The following is a 22,995-nucleotide window of genomic DNA, read 5'->3' as shown; positions in this document are numbered from 1 at the left end:
CAACTATATAGTCCTGGTGTATTCCTAGGCAGGAGATCAAAGGGCCCCCGGGTCGGGTGGGCCGTGAGTGAGCACGTGATACTTCAGGAGTCTTCCTCCTGCCCTGACAACTTGCCTTGTTCTACCAGCGCTGCTCAGGATGTCTGCAGCCCGGCAGCGCCAGCAACGCCAGCAACGCCATGAAGCTTCATTGAATAAATGCGGGATCTCAGGCTCCAGGGCCACTGAATCTGAATCTGAGTCTACAGACCGCTCCTGCGCTCTTAGAAGTTTGAGAAACCCCCTTGGGCTGGGGTCTCTTTCCCATATACAGCTAGGGAAGCTTGCTGGAGGGAGGAATCGACAAAGAGGACTGTAAAGAAAAGTGTCTGATCTCCTGCCTTCCCCTCTGCCCTTTCACAGGTGGGCGGATGAGTGGGAAGAGGGTGGGGCATTTCCTGCTGTTCCCCCTTAACTCACCTCCACGGGGGTTAGAGTCTTGACCGGGAAACATGGCGCTGGTCCGCAGCCCCCGTGGGACTGAAAACCCGGAGGCTTGCAAGTCTCAGATCCTCCAGAGGCTGATGTAAGCGTTGCTGAAGACCTCGGATCTTTTCTTTTGTGAAATGCAGCCCATGTGGCCGGGAAAATAGTGGGAGCTGGAAGTGACAGTTGTGATTTTAAGCACACAGTAGTAGATGCTCAAGAAATACATTGAGTACATGTCTTGGACTTTCCCCTCCCTAAATATTACCTGTCAAGTGGGCCTATTGGACTTGTTGACCTTGGAGGGCACCGTCGACTTGACTCACCAATTCGAAATGGTTGAGACGGAGGTTTGTCTTTGCGCCTTTTGCAGCCTGTTTTCCCAGTTCTTAGAACATTGGGGTGAGATCCAGAGATCTCAGAGATCCCCCTGGAACACGAGTGTTCTATGACGAGTTCATGACCTTGGAGCCACCAACCATACCCTCACCCGTTGTCCCCCGCAGTTCTGGCCTTGCAGACCCCTTTGCTTCATGTGGGCTGTTCCCCGGGGAGGAGCTCAGTGGAGAACAGAAAGAGGTGTGGGTGAGGGCTCCCCCTTGGTGGGGAGTGGGGCACAGGGGCCTCAGGCTTTGTTGACCATCAAATAAGGGACTCGAGTGGGCAGGCTGCTCACTTGCTGTGGACCTTGGGCAAGTCTCTAACTCTCCCCGGGCCTTGGAAGTCAGGCTGAGGTGATCTCTGCGCCCCCTCCCTGCCTGGGTTTTCACTCTTGTTCTGATCCCACTCTCCTCCTGGTGCCTCCCTTCCACTTCTCCGTAGCCTGTGGCTCCCCTCCCCACACCCACCCTGGGCCTGGGTTAGGCTGGGGCGGAGGCGAGCTGCCCAGTCCAGAGACAAAGTCCAAGAGCCGCGAGTGGGCTGGCGAGGGTCAACCGCGTGGCCTCTGCCAGGAAGCGCACCGAGCGCCCGGGTGAGGAGGACGTCAGCCAGGGCGCAGCAGCTTCGTCGCCCAGCGAAGCCTGTGCGCCTTCCTCCCATCCCTGCAGACAAGCGGAGCCCATGGGGGCCGTGGCCCCACCTATCCCGACGTCTCCACTTGCTCCAGAAGTTGTCCCAGTCCCTTTGGAGCAAGAGCTGTTGCCTGGACCGCTGGGCTGTCGCCCAGGTTCTGCCACCGTCTGGCTGTGTAACCTTGAGCCAGTCCCTGCCTCTCTCTGGTCCTCAGTTTCCCCACCTGTAAAATGGGGGCACCGAGAACCCTCCTCCGGGACCTGCGGCGGGGCGGGGCGGCAGGGCAGGGGCCTCCCCGCCGCTCCCGCGCCCGCGGCTTGGGCTCTGCAGTGAGGGGGGAGCGGCGCCGGGGAAGGAGCGCTCCGCGGTCATGTGACGTCCCCCTCCCCGAACTGCGGCGGCGGCGAACGCCGGCCGCGTCTGAGCAGAGCTGCAGCGGCGGCCGCGGGCACCAGAGTGCCGAGCCCAGGACGCCCCCGGCCCAGGCCCGCGGGTGAGTGTGCCCCGCCAGGGCTGCGGCCCTGGAAAGGGGAAGGGGACGGAGGTGTCCAGACTCCCGTCGGCCCGCAGCCAAGACCCCGCGCGGGCGGGCGGGGACGGAGGGTGGGGGCGAACGCGTGGGGGACCCGGCTCTCCAGGGGCGAGGGGTGGGCGCAGCTGGGCTCGCGCAGCCCGGTCTTGACGGCGGCTGGAGAAGTGGGGGGAGGCCTGGACTGAGCCGGCTGAACCCCCAGCCTGCGGGACTCGGTCCAGGCCGCGGCCAGGGGGCTTTGGTCCCACCCCCTGGGTGGGTGGGGAGTCCAGTTTTCCGCCCACCTCGAGGTGGGGGCGCCTGGGGTTTAGAGGAGGGACTGTGGGAAGTGGGCGCGTTTCCTCCATCCCTGGGGAGGGGCCCAAGCCCTAGCGCCCCCCAGAGGGGGGCGCTCCTGTCCTCAGAGGAAGGAATTGGGGGCCTCAGATCAACGACCCTGAGCGGGGAGGGCGGTGATGTCCTTGCACCCCCAGAGACAGGACGCATTCCCCTGTCCCTGACCCGCGGCAGAGCGGGGCACACGCGTCACGCAGTTGGGCGCCCCCTCGTCACCGCCCCTGGCTCGGCAGGATCTGAGGACTCGGTGGGAATTCACGGGGCGGTTTCCGTGCTCTGCAGGGTTTGGTGCCAGCTGCGGGGCGCCTGGGCTTGGGGAAGAAACCTTGTGTACACACACCCGCACAGACACAGTCTCCGGAGGTGAGCGGCCCCCTCCCTACCCTAACAGACCCCAGCCTGTGCGTGCTCTCGGAGTCCTTGTTGGGGTCATAGCACAGGCCTGGTGGTGGGGTCAGGAAGAACATCCACGGCTCACAGGGCGCATTGGCCTCTGTCCCCGGGCTCCATTCCCCTCCCTGCCAAGTCAGAGGTCAGGCCCCTGGGGCGGCAGGCAGGAGGGACACTGAGGGAAGGGGCACTGAGGCAGGAGGGGCACTGAGGGAAGCTGGCCAGGTGGAAGTAGGAGAGAAAGGCAGTGGGGGTGAGATGGTACCACTTCCTCCCCATAGGAGGCTCTCAGGAGGCTCCTGGCCCCCCTGCACAGGTAGTGGTCCCTCCTTCCTGAGGGTGTTTGGGGGAAAACGCTATGGTTGGGGCACTGGGGAAGGTTGCCTCGCAGATGAAACAGAACATTGGCCAAAGGTGTCCCTGAATGGGCTTCTGGACTGGCACAGAGCCCTGAGGGCTGTGGCTGAGTGGGGAGGCAGTGGTCAGGTCCAGCTGGCCATGGGGGCCCCCCATTCCACTCTCCAGGACCTCAGCCTCACTCTGCGAGCCCCTGGGAGCTGGAGGGTCTGGCAAGAGGTGCGTGTTCCTTGATGGCCTTGGGAAGGGTTCCAGGGTCATGATTAATCCTCAGGTGGCACAAGCAATTTCCCCCTTCACAGCAATATTTCAGGGCAGGGGCTGAAGCCTCCATTGCACAGATGAGGAAACTGAGACTCAGAGAGGCTAAATGAACTGCCTGAGGTCACCTAGTCACCTTCAGCGAGGTCTAGAATCGTGGTACTCTGACTCTTGATGGGAGCAGATCTCCACAGCGGTGGAGTGGAGGAAGGGTGAACGCCGTGGTGGAGTGGTCCATGTGGACCTGCTCTCCTTTGCTGCCAGGAGGGGAGGGTGCCTGTGGCTGGAAGCTGGGTCAGGTTGAGGAGAGGGTCCAGAGTCCTAGGTTTGCCTTGCCACGCCTTCCCATGGAGGGAGGGTTGTCCCATGGAGCACCATAATGGTGCTTTCACCCTGGGACCTTCCCAGCTTCCTTGGGCAAAGCCCTCTCCTCTTCTCTTCTTCCCAAGATGCCTGCCTGGCAGGGGTCTCAGGAGGCCCCTCTCCTGGCTCTAACTACCCTCCACCCTTAGGAGACAAGAAGGATTCTTCCTTTGGCCTCTTGGAGGGCAGCAGGGAGAGAGGTCTCTGCCACTCAGGCCTCAGGCTCCCACAGCAGGGCCTCCACCTCCCCCTCACCTGGCCATGCCCCTGCCCTGCTGTCAAGTTCTGGGGCCAAGAGTCCCTTTGAGGACTCCTCCGGCAGATCTGTCCTCCATGCTGCCGTCTGTCTGCGGAGGCCTTTGTCCTGGCTGGCTGTCAGAGGCTGCCGAGCAGCCGCACGTGCTGTGCAAACAACCGAGACCTGAGCACGGCCAGACACAAACGCAAATACAGTTTGACTGACAGATACCCTGAGACCCAGACACAGGAACACACGGGCACACCCAGGCCAAGACCCCTGCCCCCGACTCTGCCTGACACACAAACACTGAGAGTCACACCATCCAGATGCTGGCATGTGTGTACACACAGAGAGACGGAGGTTGTCAGCAAGGAGAAGAGCCTCTTCAGAAGCCCTCATCTGCTGTCGTCTGCCTCCATTATCTCCTGCAGGGTGCACACATGGTACACGCGCATGCAGGAAGAACACAAGGACGCCCTACGCCCTTAAAAATGAACCTGGCAGACACGCACATGCACCCACCCACACCCAGGCCATCATGGGTGCACACACGCATGAATTACATCAGCTTCCTGCGTGTGGGATGTGAACACTTCATCACCCGGGGAGGGGAGTGGAGGCCCCCGACCATCCCCAGCAAAGCCTCCCCTTCCTCCCTCTTTTCTGATTCATGTGGACGTAGCTTGGCTGACCCTAATAATCCTGGGAAACTGCCTGGTGCTTCCCACTCAGTGGACCCTCCTCTCCTGCCTCCCCTCTGTGTACACACCCAGCAGGTTGCCACGGGAGCCTCTCCCCAGGCTGCTCCTTTGCTGTCCCTGAAGGTGTTGTTTTGCAGGTCCTACCCAAGACAGGACAGGCCCCAGCGCAGGCTCCAAGCGGCTCTGGGGTTCCCTTTCCTTTCCGCTTTTGCTAGAGGCGTTACCAGGCCCCAGTTTCTGCTTTGTCCTCCCAGCAAGGCTGGGGGCCAGCTGGTGTGAAGGGAAGGGAGCCCTCAGCACTCTCTGCTCACCTCCTTGCATGGCAGGACCTCTGCCAGGCTGGCCCTGGCACCCTGTGCCTCTGAGAGACTGGCGCTGTGGAGAGGTGCTTCTGTGGGCTTAGGTGAGGCCTCCAGGGCAGACATGCTAGATGGGGAGCGGTGAGGGGCTCCCAGCTCCACCACGCTCCCTCGGCATTCACACCAAGCCTGCCAGAGTGCTGATTCCCTGTCCAAGCCTGGCCCTGCCTCTTGCTGGCTGTGTGGCCCGGACAAGTCATTTTCCCTCTCTGGGCCCAGCTCCAGCTCTGGGAGGCAGCTGAGCCTGGCTGGGGAATGAGGAAAGTCAGAGGTGTGAGGTGGCAGCCCTGTGCCAATAAGGAAAGGAAGTTTGGCTCTGGTGGCAGTGTGGGCACATAGGGCCCCAGACTGAGGACGTCCTGCAGAGTGCAGCCTCTGGATCCACACTAGGGCCAAGCAGGGGTCGCCAGTCTCAGGGCTTCCTGGGGCAGCCACCCTGGGGTCAGCCCAGGAGGAGGGTACCCGAGGGCAATGGGCTACAGCTGTATTGCTCACATTTGTGGACATTTTATGCCTGAAAATGTGCTCTATAATTAGGGCTAAAGACCGGCACTGTCAGGCAGGTGGTGACTCAGAGAGGAAGAAGGGAAAAGAGGCAGAGGGGTGCTGGTGGGGAGACACCCCAAAACAGAAAGGTCCCACTGGGATTCCAGCCTTTCCTACTGCAAGAAAGGAAGCAAAACATGATACTCCTGCTTTGCACCAGCACAATGGGAGCAGCCTTGTGTGCCTACTCCCTAAGCATTTAATGAGCATGTAGTGGATCCCAGGGACCATGACAGGCACCGGGGCACAGAGATGAGCTGGGTCCTGCGGTCCCTGCCACAGGCTGGTGCTATGTGTCAGATGAGGAGGTGAGGCTCAAAGAGAGAAAGTGACTTGCCCACTCTACTGGTTAATACCTCTGCCAACCGAGGCCACCCTCCCTCGGGCCCCCATTCAGAGGAAGCAGACCCAAGTTCGAATTCTGACATTGCCACTGAGCAGCCGTACAACTTTGGGTGAGTTCCTCTCTCCCTCTGTGTCTGTTTCTTGATCTAGGAAGTGGGAATCATAGCACCTGCCTGATGAGTATGTTTCAAGGAATAAGAAGGCGAATGCAAGCAAACACTGAGGGTAGTGCCCAGCTTATCCTAGGCATTCTGCTGGGTCTGAAAGAACATAGATTGGGAGTCCTCAGGATGCCAAATCCAGTCTCTGCTGTGTGACTTTGGAAAAGTCACCTGCCTTCTCTGTGCCTCATTTCTTTCTCCCTAGAACAGGGATGACGAGCTTTTGTTTGCCCACCTCCCTGGGGATGTTGTTTGTGGGGCCAGACATACTGGCTGAGAACTGCTTTGAAAAATATAAAGCTGCACTCAGAGAAACACAGAGAGACACACTGAAGGAAAAGCAAACACAGACAAATCTGGAGAAAAATCTTTTCTAAAAACATCAAATATTTCTCTACAGCCAGAAAAAATATAAGCCTTTTCTTCAGTGTTTTGAGAGTAGTGAGAATTTTTTCCGTAACTTCACATTTCCAAGGTAGTTGGCATGGCTATCACCAGGTGAGCTGGGTAAGTTTCCTCCTTGAAGAGTCCTTGCCTGGCACATATTAGGTGTTCAGTAAATGATAATGTTAGTGGTAGGATTACGAGTTGCACAGCAAGAGGAGAAGTGGAGGCGGTCCTGGAGGCGAGACCAGCTACGGCGTGGGCAAGGGCGGGGGGTGGCAATGTGGACACTGGGTTGGATTCATGGAAGGCGTGGGTAGGGACAAATTGGGGTTAGTCTATTAAGGGCCTTGAATGGCAGGCTGAGGAGTCTGTATTTCCCCAAAATCAATGCGGGATACACCGGAGGGGCAGGCTGAGCCCACTAGCCTGGAATGAGGAACCACCTGGCACAGTTCTCTGCCCTGCCACTGCTGTGTAAGGATGGCCCCCTCGCCTGTTTCCCTGGACCTCATTTTCTCCCAGTGTGCAAAGGAGAGGACTCCAGCCTCTTCCATCCCAGGGGCAGGCAAGAGGATCAAGGCACCAAGCCACCCAGGAACTAGGTTGCTATGAGAGCTGGAGGGCCGGGGGCTGTCATTGGTTCAGGAAGTCAGGAACCTTGTGTTCCGCTTCTGGCCCCACCCCACTAGCTGGGTGAGCTCAGGCAAGCCGCCCGGCCTCTTTGAGCCTCCCTTTCCATCTGTGGAATGGGAGGATGTAGTTTCTGTCTTTGCAGCACAGCTCCCATGAGTTGAAGCTGGTGACTGTGTTGTGTGAGACTCAAGTGTGTTGTTGTATCCCTGGGGGAATTGCAGTAGTTCTTGAAACTACAGTACCTGTTCCTCAGACTCCCCTGAGAATGTGGATCTGCTGGCAAGGCTGGGGTTGGGGGGCAGTGGGTGAGGATCAGATGCCTGAGCCACCTCAGGGGCTGTGACCTTCTCAAGGCCACAGGAGCCACGTGTCTGCCGCAGCCAGGCTGTGGGGGCAGCAGAGAGAAGGTGGAGGTGGGGCAGATGGGTCCGGCCCTCTGCTTGGCTCCTGAACTCTGGGCCCCAGTTCTGCGAGGGAAAGCCACCCCAGTACCCCGCTCAGAGGACAGCCCTCTCCAAGGCCCCACTCCTTGACTTAGGGCTCGAGGGATAGGGTGGAGGTCACTGATGGAGGGTGACCTTGGGAACTTCTTCCTGCCTGCAAGCTCGGTGCCAGAACTGCCAGGGCAGCCCTGATTCTTCTTGTTCAAAAGTTGGCAGCATCAGGCACCCTCGAGAGGCTGCCAGGACAAGGCCTGAGCTGATGTCACCATCACCAGCCTCTTGCGTCTTCCCCTGTCTTGGAGGTCCAGAGAGAGGCCATCCACCTGCTGGCAGACTGCTGTAGGCACTGTGCCCACCCGGGCAGCAGGCTCAGGATGCCATGGGACTGAAGACTCTAGCCTTGCCTCATTCACCACTTGCCTTTCACTTGAGGTGCGGGAGCTCTGCCAGGGATAGAGGGTTGCCCTTACAGTCTCTCTCCCAGGGCTCCCTGCCTCTAGAAACAGGACTGGGCAGAGCTGCTGGGACAAAGACCTCACCTGTCCCAGTCCCCAAAGCCCACAGCCCTCCCTGGCTGGAGAGGTATGGGCTCTGTAGTCCTCCAAAGGGCAGAGAAGCCTGGGACCTGCCCAAACTCTACAATGCTGGGCCCACCCCGTGGCAGTCCGGGTGGGAACTGGGCAGCTAGCTCAGGAATTCTAGGAAGATTCTGGTTGTGGGGAGGCGTGATGGGGCCTGCGCAATTGGATGCAGGTGGGGGCATTCACTGAGCACTTGCAGTGTGCTGGGCCCCATGTAAGCACTTTTCATGGATCTATCTCATTTAATCCTCAGAGCAATCGTTCTTAGCAACCCTCAAAGGCTCAGAGAGGTTAAATAGCCTGCCCCAGGTCACCCAGCTGGTGAGTGGCTGGGCTGAGATTTGAATTGAGGGTTGTGTGACTCTACTTTTAGCCATTTCTGTGTACTGCATGCAGGATGAGAAGGGGTTGGGGAGGGCGCCATACAGAATCTGTGCTCTGGGTAATGGGAGCAATTCTGGGCAGGGACAGGGGCAGGGGTGGGGCTCAGACGCGGAGGCTCACACCTGCAGGACTTGGCCCTGAAGCTTCCAGGCCCTAAAGCTTCCAGCTCCCCCTCCCCATGGCCTATCCCTGGGGCCCAGTGCCCCAGGCTGGCTTGGGGGAAAAGGATGAATGGGGACAACTTTTCAGGGGTTCCCGTGGACACACAATCCCGCAGACCCTGACTTCTCCTGGCCCCCTACGTCTGTGTGAACTCCCAGCTTGGAAACCCAAGAAATCTCCAGCTTCAGAGCTGGGAAGGAGCCCACAGAGATCAGCTGGTCCAACCCCCTCGTTTTACAGATAGTAATTATCATGATTATGCCTGATGGGAGCAATTCACAAAGGACTTTCACATCTGGGTTGCTGCTGAGCGTGCCGGAGCCCTTGGGGCCAGCAAGACTCATCCACATTTTGTGGGCGAGGAAACTGAGGTTCATAGAGGCAAGGAGATGGACCTAGGGGCACACAGTTGACCTTGGTACAGGTCCCTTCCTTCTGAGACCCAGCGCCTATGTGACATGGCTCTGGGGCTGCACCCTGCATTGGAGTGGGGCTGATCCTGAGAGGTCTGTATGGGGCCAGGGCAGGTATCAGGTGAGGTTCTGAGACTCCCAGTGATGCCTGCCTCCTCCCTGTCATGGGAATGCCACCCCCTTCAGTGGCGTGGTCTGGAAGAGACAGACTGGTGGGCAGAGCTGTTTCCAAGAGACTTCTCTGCCCACCATGCAAATAGGGGCTAGGCTGCCCCAGAAAATCAGACTGAGAAGGGTCCTTGGAGGGGCCTCATTATTCAGAGAAGAAAACTGGGGAGCTGCCCACAGTCACACTGTGAGCCAATGGTGGCACTAGGCTCAGAACACGGATTTCCTGGCTCAGCTCGTAGCTGTCCTTGCACGTGTCCAATAATAGTACTAAAGACAGTCTCCATTTATTGTGTGCCTACTATGTGCCAGGGGTGAGCAGTTTACACTGAATCCTAAGAACAATCCTATGCGGTAAGTAGTTTTATTATCATTACCATCCCCTTTTACAGATGAAGAAACTGAGGCTTTGAGAGGTTATGAAAATGGACCAAAGTCACAAGCCAGGAAGTGGCAGAGCAGGAATTCAAGCACAGGTCCATGTGATTACAAACCCATACTGATGCCAGGCCTTATATATATTATGATAGGACTAAAGTTGACTTTCTGTTTCTTTTTGTTCATAGTCAATGTAGGACATCATTCATTCATAGAACATTTATATGGAGTGCTCACTAAAACGAGGAGACTATAGAGCTGATCAGGGTTGAGGGTCAGAGATTAGGTTATGAGGCAGGGAGTTTCAGACACTGCTAAGCGGTCTGCCTCCACCAAGGATGGCTGCCTCTCCCTCCTTTTTTTTTTTTTTTTTTTGAGACAGAGTCTTGCTCTGTTGCCCAGATTGGAGTTCAGTGGCACGATCTCAGCTCACTGCAACCTCGGCCTCCTGGATTCAAGTGATTCTTATGCCTCAGCCTGCTGAGTAGCCAGGACTACAGGCATGCACCACCACGCCCAGCTGATTTTTGTATTTTTACTAGAGATGGGGTTTTGCCATACTGGCCAGGCTGTTCTCGAACTCCTGACCTCAGGCGATCCACCTGCCTCGGTCTCTCAAAGTGCTAGGATTATTACAAGCATGAGCCACCATGCCCCAGCCATCTCCCTCCTCCTCCTGTCCCCAACCCAGCCCGACTACATTTGCAGCCTCTTCCTCTGCTCCTCCTGCCTACCTGATTTACCCTTGGGGTAAAAGAGAGCATGATTCAGCTAGGGCTCTTGGGCTTTGTATATCCCAAAGAAGACCCTACTGGCAACAGTGTTAACAGCCACCACCATGCAAGCCGTTCGTGAGCACAAGACACCATGCTAAGGTGACTGTGTGCATCACCTTGTTTAACACGCCATCACCCTGTGAGCTAAGAGCTAGTATCATCTCCATTTTCCGGATTGGAAACTAAGGCTGACAGTCACAGCTCAAGACTGAGTCGGGGCTGGGTGCAGTGGCTCTTGCCTGTAATCCCGGCACTTTGGGAGGCTGAGGCAGGAGGATCACTTGAGGTTGGGAGTTCAAGACCAGCCTGGCCAACATGGTGAAACCCCATCTCTACTAAAAATACAAAAATCAGCCGGGCATGGTGGTGGGTGCCTGTAGTCCTGGCTACTCAGGAGGCTGAGGCGAGAGAATCGCTTGAACCCTGGAGGCAGAGGTTGCAGTGAGCCAAGATCGTGCCATTGCACTCCAGCCTGGGTGACAGAGTGAGATTCTGTCTCAAAAAAAAAAAAAAATAGCTGAGTTGGAACCCACTCTGTCCAGCCCTCTCGAGCCTGTGCCCTTCGTCACTGGCTCACACTGCCCTGCTCTGTATCCAGGCTGTGTAGTTATGCATTTAGAGCCCTGGTTCCTGGAAGGCAGGGCTTCAGCCAAGCAACAAGTTTATTAAGCACCTACTGTGTGTGTGTCTTGGGGAGGTGCTTTGTGAGGCTAAAGCTTGTGAGGATGGGGAGATTGGGTTCCTTTGTGAGAGATCTCGAGGCTTCATGCCCGCATCCTACCCCAGAAGGCATTCAAGCCCCTGAGGATACCAGGACACAGCAGCCACGGCAGGGCAGTGTGTACTGTTGGAAGGACTTTCTTCCTGGCAGGAGCGTCTCTCGCAGTGACTCAGAGCAGTGTGAAGACCTCAGAGAGGTTTTGTAGCCATATCTGCATCCACTGATCGTTAGGCAAGCCACTCGGCCTCTGGGACCTCGGCTTCCTGATCTGTGAAATGGGGAAGATGATTGTACCTAATTTACAGGGTGGGTTTAAGGACTGGATGAAAGCGCTTGGCACAGGGCCTCGGGAACTAGAAGGGGCTGTGCCACTGAGCCGCAGCGCACGGGTGATAGGGACTGAGGTCCCGAAGAGCTCGGAAGAGCTGGATCTGCTGTTTGCACACCTCAATTTCCCCCGTCAGCCATGGCAGACATGTAACTCTTGCAAGATCGGCCTCACGGGGCTGTTGTCAGGATCACAGAGATCCCGGAACGCGTAGGTGCGGCCCCGTGATCTGCGCACCGAGAGAACGGGTCCCGCGGGAGGGGGCGGCGAGAGCACAGTGGGCGGGCGCAGGTGCGCCCTTGTGAGCTGGGAGACGTGTGGCGGCGCCTGGCGCCGGGGAGAGGGCGAGGACGGGCGCTGGGGCCGCCTCCGTGTAAGGGAGGGGTGAGGAAGTGCGGAGGGCGGCGAGCGCGCGGCCGGTGACTCGGGGCGCTGTCCGGGCGGCTCCGGGTCCCCACCCTTCTCTAAGAGGCGCCCGGGGCACTGTCCCTGGTGCTGGAGCCCGGCCGGCCCTCGCCTGCAGTTCTCATGATAGCCAGTTGGTGGCGCCCGAGACCGCGGCGGACTCCCGGACCCATTAGAGAACACGTTTTAAAAAGCGTTCTTCGGCCGGACGCGGTGGCTCCCGCCTGTTATCCCAACACTTTGGGAGGCTGAGGCGGGCCCATCACCTGAGGTCGGGAGTTCGAGGCCAGCCTGACCAACATGGAAAAATCCCGACTCTACTGAAAATACAAAAATTAGCTGGGTCTGATGGTGCATGCCTGTAATCCCAGCTACTGAGGTGGAGGTTGCGGTGAGCCGAGATCGCGCCATTGCACTCCAGCCTGGGCGACAAGGGCAAAACTCCGTCTCAAAAAAAAAAAAAAAAGCGTTCTTCATTTTCCTGTCATGATATTTCTAGGTAATAAGCCTGCCTAGACACCTGACTTCAAAAACAAACTATATACTGGCATAAGAGATGAAAAAGGCCCTCCACCTCCCTACATGAATGCTCTGGCATGACCACACCACAAGAGCCAATGAAGTAACCAGCCTTGGGCACCTATTTATTAAAAATATACCGCTAGATTTAAAAAAATTAAAATTATTGTAATAGAGATGGAGTCTTGCATTGTTACCAGGCTGGTCTTGAATTTCTGGGCTTAAGCAGTCCTCTCACCTCAGCCTCTCAAGGTGCTGGGATTACAGGTGTGAACCACCTTGCCCAGCCTACCCTTAGATTTTTTGTTTTTGTTTTTTGAGACAGAGTCTCAGAAACTCCAGGCTAGAGTGTAGTGCTGTGATCTCAGCTCACTGCAACCTCCGCCTCCCAGGTTCACGCAATTCTCCTGTCTCAGCCTCCTGAGTAGCTGGGATTACAGGGGCATGCCACCACACCTGGCTAATTTTTGTATTTTTAGTAGAGATAGGGTTTCACCATATTGGTCAGGCTGGTCTCAAACTCCTGGCCTTAGCCTCCCAAAGTGCTGGGATTACAGATGTGAGCCACTGAGCCTGGCCTACCCTTAGATTTAAGAGCAGAAAGTCATGTCGCTGTACCTGACCTCTAGTTCAGAATGACTTCAGTAGCTGCACCTTTGAAAAATGTATGACGGATTAAAGCCACACCAAAAAATATTCATTTGTAAACCAGAGTTAGGTCTAGGATGGGTTACCCGGGCTTTTTATCCACTTGAATATCTAGGAGGATATCTGATGAACAACAAATCTCCTGAAGTGGGACTCTCACCAGTGTAGCTTTCCTGTCCCCCACCCACTGAATGACAGTGGTGACCCCGTCATTTCTGAGGACTGAAACCACCCTGGTACCCTCTGAGGGGCAGAGCCACCCTTGTTGAGAGCCACTGCCTCATTGAGGGCTTTGTCGGGGTGGAGAGGGGCTCTCAGAGTCCCAGACTGGTTGGCCTCCTGGGAGGGTGGTATCATAAGGAACTGTTGGGAAACTCTCTCCCCCCGTTATGGAAGAACCAGCAGAGGCCAGAAGTGGGAAGGCACTTGTGATGAGAAACGGTGGGTTGCCAGCAGAGCTGGGGCCACAGGCAGGTCTCCCCTGGTCAGGGCTCCACCAGCCCAGCTTCCTGAGGAAAGCTCTGGGCCTCAAGCAGTCTCCCAGCTTTGTCCAACTGCCCCTGAAAATGGGCTGGGAGGGCCACACCCTTAGCAGCGGAGGTAGGAGATGGGTGCTGGCCAGCTAGATGCCAGCCTGTAATACATGAGAGGAGTCTTGGCCTCCACTCTGCAATCCTGGAGATGCAGCAATTGCACCCTTCTCTGACCCCCAAAGAGCCATTCTGTCTCCTACCTTTATTTCTTCCCAGTAGTTAGCTGGATGCTCCATGCGTGTTTGTGAGATGTGTACACATCTGTCTGTGTATATTGTATGAACATAAATAATGTGATTTGAGTAAGGGTGTGTGGGCCTGAGATTCCTGTGCCTGTATGTGCTGTCATCACTGTGTATTTACATGCAGGTACAAACCCAGCCAGAGTCAGTAGGTGCATGTGCACTGATTGGGGACCTGAGGGTGGGAGCTAGAGTCGACCTTTGCATGTGCACGTACTTGTGGGTTTGCAGCATAGGGGCTGATGTTCATGTGAGCCTGTCTGCATGCATTCGATCTTGATGTGATCTCTACAGGCATGAGTTAGATGACTCTTTGCATGTGCATGGCACAGTACTAGGCCAAGTGCATGCGTGACCTGGGAAAGTTTGTGTGCAAGTGTGCACACAGGTCTACCAGAGACCTTGTCTGTCTTGTTCAGACTCTATCGCCAGTGTCTGAACAGTGTCAGCCACACAGTGGGTGCTCAGTACAGTGTCAGCCACACAGTGGGTGCTCAACATTGAATGAATGGGGGAAGGAATGAAAGAACGTACACCTGGGTGCTGTCTCCAGAAGGGCTTTGCTCCCAGGGCCTCTCAAGGCACATGATCTGCGTGGATATGAGAAACACATCCTCAGGGGTAGGGCCTGAGTCGGGGCAGGTATTCTGGCCAGCCCAGATTTTCCTGGTCCCTGATGGGGTCCCTTTAAGTAGGCAGGGGTTTCAGAAACCCATTGAATAGAGCAGGAGTCTCAGAGCCAGGGCAGAGGCTGGCTCAGTAACCTCACTGGCCAGCTGCCTAGGGAAGGGCTGTGAGCCAAGTCACACCCACTCTTTCCTCCCTTCCCAGGGGCTGGGGAACCCCCAGGAGACTCTTTTTCCAGAAGCTTCCTGGGATTGGGTTGGTGTGGCTTGGCTAGAAAGGCCGCAGGCAAAGTAAGGATAATGAGACTTTCAGAGCTAGCAGAATTCTCTCAAGGCAAATGCATCTTTCCATTGTTAGTTTTTTTTTGGTTTTTTTGTTTTTTTTTTTTAAGGTGGAGTCTTGCTATGTCGCCCAGGCTGAAGTGCAGTGGTGTGATCTTGGCTCACTGCAACTTCTGCCTCCCGGGTTCAAGCGAGTCTCCTGCCTCAGCCTCCTGAGTAGCTGGGCGCCACCACGCCCAGCTAATTTTTGTATTTTTAGTAGAGACGGGGTTTCACCATGTTGATCAGGCTGATCTCGAACTCCTGACCTCGTGATCCGCCTGCCTCAGCCTCCCAAAATGCTGGGATCACAGGCGTGAGCCACTGTGCCCAGCCTACTGTTAGGTCTTTAACCCAGCAAAGTGAGAGTAGGGGTTTAACAGATGAGCAAACTGAGGCCAAGAGAGGAAAACTGATTAATGCAAAGCCACACAAGAGGCTGCCTGGGCCAGGGCAGGAAGCCCAGATGCCTCCTCTCCTGCCCAAGAGGCCTGGGGCAGATATCCTGAATGAGTATGACTCGGGGAGGGGAGGAGGCTATTGGAGGCCCTGGCAAGAGTTGGCTCCACCAGCCCTCCCTAGAGCCCAGACCTGAGATCTTCCCTGATCTCCTCCCTCTCCCCTTCCATTTCCCTGGAAAGGGGGTGCTGGAGGTAGGTAGGTGGAACACCCAGAGTTCAACAAGAGGTGAACTTGGAAAGGTGGCTCTGCAGCCCTCCACCCGGTGCTCTTCTCTCTTCCTCTACAGTCTGGCAGCTGTTTGAACAACTTAGGTACAAATCTAGGAGGCCCAAAGGGGAGGCTTCCTCTCAGAGGGAGGGCCTGGACCCTGGAAAGCAGCCTGGCACTGTTTTCTAGGTAAGAGGCTGGAGGCCAAGGAAGAAGGGGGCTCAACCTCCTTCAAAGATGGCAGTGACTTCCCAGTGCCAGTCAGCAAGCACCCCGTGCTGACTGCGGAGCAGTGATGTCCCCATCACAGTGGGCCAGTGAGGCCAGTGTCATGGGATGTTACTAATGTGTTTGACATCACACGGCTAGGAAGCATCAGAGCCTGGTCCAGCCCTGGTCCCTGTCACACTGCCTCTGTGTGTGTCAGTCCTGGAGGCTGTTCCACATGCCCACACACAGATCTTCCCCAGTCTGTCCCATAGCTGCATGGCACTGCATGGCATACATGGGCCATAATTTATCAAATTTCCTCTGGGTGGCCATTTAGTTTTAGAATTCTTACTAATAAATCTTTGCTAGCCCTACAAAAATGGCAACTTCATATAGTTTAGCCTAATAAAAATGATGTTGCTACAACTTTTTTTTCTTTTTTCTTTTTTCTTTTTTTTTTTGAGACAGAGTCTTGCTCTGTCACCCAGGGTGGAATGCAGTGGCCTGATCTTGGCTCACTGCAACCTCCACCTCCTGGGTTCAAGTGATTTTCCTGTCTCAGCCTCCCAAGTAGCTGGGACTACAGGTGCCAACCACGATGCCCGGCTTTTTGTATTTTCGTGGAGATGGGATTTCACCATGTTGGCCAGGCTAGTCTTGAACTCATGACTTCAAGTGATCTACCCGACTTGGCCTCCCAGAGTGCTGGGATTACAGGTGTGAGCCACCATGCCTAGCCTTTTTCTTTTTTCTTTTCTTTTTAAGACAGGGTCTTGCTCTGTCACCCAGGCTGGAGTGCAGTGGTGCAGTCAGGGCTCACTGCAGCCTCAACCTCCCAGGCTTGAGCAATCCTCCCACCTCAGCCTCTCAAGTCACTGGGACTACATATGTGCACCATCACACCTGGCTAATTTTTAGAGTTTTTGTAGAGACAGGTCTCACTATGTTGCCTAAGTTGTTCTCCAACTCCTGGTCTCAAGTGATCCTCCCTATTCAGCCTCCCAAAGTGCTGGGATTACAGATGTGAGCCACCGTGCTCAGCCAGCAAAGTTTTACTTAACAAACACATGTTAAGTGACAAACACTCTACTATTGTCAATGCTTTATCATTAGTAACTTATTTAATCCTTGGCAAAACCCTTTGAAGCAGGTCCTGTTATTTTCATCATCAACCCCATCTTGCAGATGAAAAAACTGAGGCTCAGGAAGCTTAAGTAACTTGACCAAGGTCACACAGGTGACAAGTGGGAGAGCTGAGATTTTAGCCTCCAAGGGTGAGGATATAAACACATGCCTCAGTGTCCATTGTCCTTGCGGTTCATCTACAGGCTCACATGCTATGATGCACAGGGTAAATTCTTGGAAGTGGTCTTGCGGGTTAACAGGATGCATTTAAACTCAGCTGTCACCAAGGGACCAGGAGCTGGTCAGGGACTGTCCTGCTGCAACCCTGGCCAAGGGAACGTGACCCCCACTAACCACCCCCACTCCCACCCCCACCCCCATCCCTTGCCAATGAGGCAGCTGCAGCTGGTCAGAGCAGAGAGGCTGGAGCCCACACTGGGCTCTTTGTCTTTGGTGGGAACCCTTCAGCCCCCACGGCCCCTCTCAAGGGCCCACTGTCCCAGTACCAGTGGGGCCTCCCGGGGGCCAGGCCTGGCTGGGAAACTTGGCACGTTGGCAGCCCCTTGGCCACTCTGCCAACTGGGCATGCAGAAACCACTCAGGAATCATTCCCACTGAAAAGACTAGCGAGGTATAGGTCCATGTCGAAGGGGATGCAGCAGCCCAGATGTGGCTGGAGTCCAGGCCCCAGCCCAAGTACTGTGCACATCTTGATAGCCCAGGCCTAGCTCTTCAGTCCTCTGCCCCAACCGCCTCCCACCTCTCTGAGAGCCCCTGCTGCTGCTGCTACTACTTAGAAAGGAAGGAGGAAGGGAGGAAGGGAGGAAGGGAGGGAGGAAGGCTGTTGCTGCTACTACTTAGAAAGGAAGGAGAGAAGGAGGGAGGGAGGGAGACTGTTGCTGCTACTACTTAGGAGGGAGGGAGGGAGAAAGGAAGCAAGGAAGGAAGGAAGGAAGGAAGGAAGGAATTAAGTTCCTCCCTTCTTAGGCAAACTTCAGTGCTCTCAGGACCCACCCCTCAGGAGCCTGCTCTGGCGTGATTCCTCCCCACAGGAATCTGCAGCACTGCCCAGAGCAGAAGGGGCCCAGTCCAGGCTCCAGAGCACCTTGCAAGGGGAATCCAGACCCTCCTCTGAGGACTGAAAACCAAGGGACATAGTTCTAAGAATGAGGAAATAATGTTTGCCCTGTCCAGGCTCTGAACCCTGCAAGGGGCTCTTGAGGGCTTCTGCACCCACCAGAATGTGCAGAGAAGAGGTCCCAGGTGGGAGCCGAGAGAGGGCTGAGGGCAGATCCCCAAGAGAGAAGTAATCGGTGTGAGCGAGGATCTCAATTTCTTCGTGTCTAAAATGGGGAAACTGCAGTGCCACTTACCCTGCCTAGGTGAGACAAACTGTAGACCCTGGTACCCAGACTCGTCATTTCCCAGGGGGTGCTGGAGCTCACCAAGCCCAGGCCCGGGTCCCAGGTGGGGCAGCTCCTGAAGGGCCTTCTGCAGAATCCCTGCCGCCCTGTCCTTGTGCCCTTGGTCATCCTTCCTCCCTCATCCCCGGCTGCATCTGTGCCCTGGAGTTTGTTTAAACAGAAAATCCCATAGCAAATCTTGAGGCTGTGGGGGCCTCCTTGGGTGCAGGGCCTGGGGGAAGGATCTCTCCCTCTATGGGGGGAAGAGTGGGTGTTGGGGTGGAGGGCAGTGTGCTCTGGGGTCGGGGCTAATGACCCGGTGTCTGCTGACACAGCTCCACTTGGGTGGGGGAAACAGCTTACTCTGAGGAAGAGCACTGGACCGTGAGCTCCGGGCGAGCTGGGTGCAGAAGAGGGACTTGGAGTGTTTATTGAGTGAATGGTACCTATTGCAGAACTCAGAGCCCAGTCTCTCTAAAGGTTGGGACCTGGGCTGCATGACTTTTCAAGAGGGGAGTGGAGGGGGGCGTCTCCACTCCTCCCCTTTGCTCTTCCTCCTCACCAGGTCAAAGGGGAAGGGGACTCCTGGGAGAAGGGGAGACAGGTGGGCAAGGAGGGGCTATTGGAGGCTCTGTTCATTCACTCATTCGTTCGCGGGAAGGGTAGAACGCCTGTCCCCGCTGCGGAACTCTTGTACCCGGCATTTATTAAGCATCTGCTGTACACCAGGGCCTGGGCCGAGGGCTTTACGTGCGTGAACTCATTTCGTCATGCCCAGGTCCTACGAGGCCGGCGGGAGGAATCCCACTTTACAGATGAGAAATTCGAGGGACACGGAGGAGCGGGACATGCCTGCCCTGCAGACCCAGGCTTCTGGGAGGGAGCACCCAGCGCGCGATGATGGGGACGGATCCGCCGAGGAGCGCGGCTGCTCCAGGGGACGGGAGGAGGGCGTCTCCCCAACAGAGGGTCTGCGGCCTGGACGGGGGGCGGCGGGGAAGGGGTGGGGGAGGGGCTGCCCCGGGCCCCGGGCCCCGGGCCCCGCAATCCCCGCCCAGCCAGACCCGGCTCGGAAAGTCCCGCGAAGCCCCCGCCCGGCCGGCCCAGGGCGGCGCGAACAAGCGGCCCTTTCTGCGCCGGCGGCCCCCGGCAGCTGGACCGCGGCCCGCTGGGGCGCGGACGTATCCGAGCTGGAGCGGGGGCGGAGGCGGGGCGGCCGCGTTGCCAAGGTGACCCGGGCGCGGGAAGGCGGCTCCGGCTCGCGGGGGCCGGGCCGGGCGGCGGCGGCGGCACCATGAGCGGCCGGAAGCGCAGCTTCACCTTCGGGGCCTACGGCGGGTAGGGCGCGGGGCGGCGCGGGGCGGGGCGGGGCGGGGCGAGTGCGCGCGTGTGCGTGTGCGCGCGTGGGGGGAGCCCGTGCTGGGTGTGCTCGCGCTCGGGCGGGTGGGCCTGGGCTGTGACTGCTGTGGGGGCTGAGCGTTTGACCTCAGTGCGCGCATGGCTGTCGTGTTGCGGCGCGCATGTGTGTGTGTGTGTGTGTATGTGTGTGTGTTTCTGTGTCCGTGTGTGTTCTCATTGCGTGTCCATGTGCATGTGTGGGGAGGTGAGTGCAGGGTGGACATTGCTGTGTTTGTGCCTAAGCACATGATAGTGGCGCTTATGCATGTACCTGGGGCTGCGGGGCTACTCCGCCTGTGTGTGTGCTCGTGTGTGTGCATGCGTGTGTGCGCAACTGCTCACATGTATAGGTATGTGGGAGTAGGGGCAGGCAGGTCAGGGGGAGGTTCTGCTGGACCTCCCACTTGCCTCTGCAGCTGTTGGGCCCCTCAATGAGGCTCTGGATAAAGGGACTCTAGAAGCCCTTAGCAGGCACTGCCCACCCTGGGCACCAGGCTGCCCTCCTTCCTGCATCCTGGCTCTCAGGAACCTCTTCCTCCCTGGGCCACTGGCTGCCTGGGCTTGGAAGCCTGGAGGAGGTCAGAGTGGCAGCAGGTTCATCTTGGGGTCGAGGGGTGCAGAGGTGGAATGGGGATTTATGCCTGTTGCGGAGATTTGGCAAATTGGAGGGAAGATGGGTTAGACAGAGTGGGCTCAGAGCCCCTGCCCAGCCAGACAAGCGGCTCCATGACCTTCACCAGGCCCTGCCTCCCAGTGGTCAGAGGGACCCATGGGACCCACCTTGGGGTGTGGAGCGCTGGGGCTTGTGTGTGCGCATGGTCAGTGTTCTCTGAGCTATGGGGATTGTGTCTGAGCTGCCTTCCCCTTGTGGACGCTCAACTTCTGAGGTGACCCCAGCAGAGGGCAGGGTGGGGTGGGAGGCCAGAGGCTACCCCTCCATCTGGGGTCTTGCTAGCTGTCAGGTGATGAGAGGAGCCTGGGCTAGGCCCTGAGTTTCCTGGCCAGCCAACAGAGGGACAGCTCCCAGGCTGGGTCCTGTTCTGTGACCTTGGGCAAGTCCTGGCTTCTCTGACCTCACTGTCTGCAGAGTCGGCCTTCCCCATCAGCTGTCCCTGGGAGCCCCCAGCCCTGCCCTCCAGAGGACGTCCTCTCGCTGGCAGAGTTGGGCTGGACTCCCTCCTCATAGCCTTCTTACCTCTGGGCAAGAGGCGAGTTGTTTGTTGTCCCAACAGCTGCTCAGCCCCTGCCCCCAGCGGCACCAAGGTGCCCTCAGAGGGCAGTAGGAGAATCGGGACGGGGCAGGAGTGCTACCCACACATGCGTCCTGGGGCTGGATCTGGGTGGATTTGGGGGAGACAAAGTCTGGGGTACCCCTAAAGTCTTAGGAAGCAGGGTATGTCTGTTGGGGTGAGGGTGGGGGGAAGCTCCTCCTAGATCTCCTCCCAGATTCGCAGACATTTTCTTCCTGGGTGGATATGAGTGAACAGCTTCAGGATTGAGGCAGGCTACGGGCCTTGGGGGTGATGTTCTTTCTGCCCACCATAAACCATAGATATCCAGCAAACTTCCATCCTGCTTGGAAAGGCTCTAAGCTAAACCCAGCCGCACCCCTACATCCTTGCCATGATCCAAACTGCTGTAGTCACTGTCCTACTCCACCTGTCCCCCCACCCCTGCTAACACCCCACAGCCCTGCCCCCTGCCCCACTGCCCCCAGTCCTGCCTCTTTTCCTGGCTCTTTAACCCCCATGCCTTCCCATGTCCCTAATCTGACAGTCAGGCGACTGCAGCCTAAGGGTGATAGTGACTGCCTCAAGCATCCTTAGAAACAGGACCTTCTCCAGCCCCTCTGGGAGGGTGGTGCAGTGCAGGTGGGTCTGATATGCTGGGCCAAGCTGGTGAGAAGGGATGTCCCCTCACCTATGGCCCCTCTTGTTGTGTTTCAGGGTGGACAAGTCCTTCACCTCTCGCCGGAGTGTATGGTGAGTACTGGGGACTCTCAGGAGGGCCTGGGTTGCCTTGGCTGGTCCCTGCAGATACCCCTAATCCATTCCTACCCCTGCGATGCCAGGCCAGACCTCACCAAGCCTCCAACCATCCTCTCAGGGCAAGGGGGTGGGCAGACCCTCTTACTAGGTCTGTCCCCAGAGTACTTTTTTAGAGAGCCTTGGAGGCAGGCAAAGCAGGTTTACATCTTCACTCTGCCACTGCCTGTGTGAACTTCAGCAATTCCTTAACGTCTCTGAACCTCAGTTTTCTCATCTGTGAAATAGGGATTAAAATGCCCATTCATAGGGTGTAAAGTAAAAAGAACAAAAACAAAAACTGGCCCTGGCATATTTTAGGCCCTTTTTGCTTAAATGCTTCCTTCCTTTTTTTCTTCTCTATTTCTTCCCACCTCAGGGTGGCCCCTTGCTGGGCTGGGGTTCCCTTAGCCTTTACTGACCCCAAATCCTCTAGTTACCCCCCCGACAGCCCTCAGAACCCCTTCCTCCCATATTTCCTATGTCTGGGGCTGCCCTCTCTTTGGAAGAGGAGGGAACGAGGCAACTGTGTGTGCAGCTTCTCAACACCAACAGGCAATGGGTAGAGGTGCAGCCTCACCTCGGGATACACCGTGGCACCCCGATGCCCCAGCAGGCAGGTGCCTCCCGCTTCCCTGGCATCAGCATCATGTGGGCCTGGCTGGCTGCTCCTGCTGCTGCTTCACCTCCAGCAGGAGAGCCCCCTGACGGCTCTGGCTGCTTCCTGCCCCTGCTCAGGGCTTCCTGGGGTCCGTGGGTCCTGCGGTACCCCCCAACTGCTGGGCGGCTCCCATCTGGCACCATTGTCCCCGCAGAGCCCTCCTGGGAAGCCAGGCCTGGGGTGGGAGGCACACAGGGTGCCTCAGCTAAGCTCCCAGCCTGCCTTTCTATTTCCCTTTGATGCTCTCCATGCAACCTCAGGCTGCTTCCTCTCCCTTTCTGGGTATCATCTCCTGCTAGTGTGCCTAGTCCATTTGAGCCCCTCCTTCTGCAAGATGGTGTGCTGTGCTCAGAGCAGGGGCAGACTGAGCGGGGATAAAAGCAGAGGTGAGGAAGATGCCATCCTTTCCTTCAGGGAGTTCAGTAATAACACCACTGACAACTGCCACTTGTTGGGCACCTGCTATGCACTGGGTACTGTAGTAGATGCCTGACATGTGTTATCTCATGTAACTCTGACCACACCTCAGAGTTAGGGACTATTATCTCTACAGATAAGAACAATGAAGCCTGGAGTGGGGAAATGAGTTGCCCAAGGTCACACAAGCAGTTGGGATTTGAACCTTGTTCTTCCAGACTCTGTGCAGAGCCCAAAACCTTACCTACTCTGTACCAGGGCCACCAGGCCACAGGGAGGGTCTGAACGAAGGATGCGCTTGAGGGAGGACTCAGAGACGGGCCACCCAGAAGGCCCACCCCAGGGAGCC

General features: G+C 56.9%; 1 protein-coding gene across 18 annotated transcripts in view; it reads left to right on the top strand.

Annotated features, from left to right (window-relative positions):
* Positions 1-1,841: 1,841 nt before the first annotated feature.
* Positions 1,842-22,995, top strand: part of RAP1GAP (RAP1 GTPase activating protein) — a 73,165-nt gene continuing 52,011 nt past the window's right edge. For 8 of the 18 annotated variants that reach the window (XR_004370882.2, XR_004370880.2, XR_004370879.2 and 5 more), the window contains exons 1-2: positions 19,418-19,484; positions 21,491-21,526. Coding sequence is in view for 7 of the 18 variants with exons in the window: in XM_032759216.2 (XP_032615107.1) it covers positions 19,441-19,484; positions 21,491-21,526 (80 nt within the window). In the remaining 11 variants the exon portion in view is untranslated. Of the gene's footprint in view, positions 1,973-2,629; positions 2,711-19,364; positions 19,485-21,490; positions 21,527-22,995 lie in introns of those variants that run through there. The other 10 variants (XM_032759217.2, XM_058443912.1, XM_058443911.1 and 7 more) reach the window with 6 other exon arrangements.

The sequence above is a fragment of the Hylobates moloch genome, unplaced genomic scaffold (genome assembly GCF_009828535.3).
Source record: "Hylobates moloch isolate HMO894 unplaced genomic scaffold, HMol_V3 SCAFFOLD_9, whole genome shotgun sequence".
Classification (NCBI taxonomy): domain Eukaryota; kingdom Metazoa; phylum Chordata; class Mammalia; order Primates; family Hylobatidae; genus Hylobates; species Hylobates moloch.
Note: the sequence above shows the minus strand (reverse complement) of the source record. Positions and strands in the feature narration are given on the sequence as shown.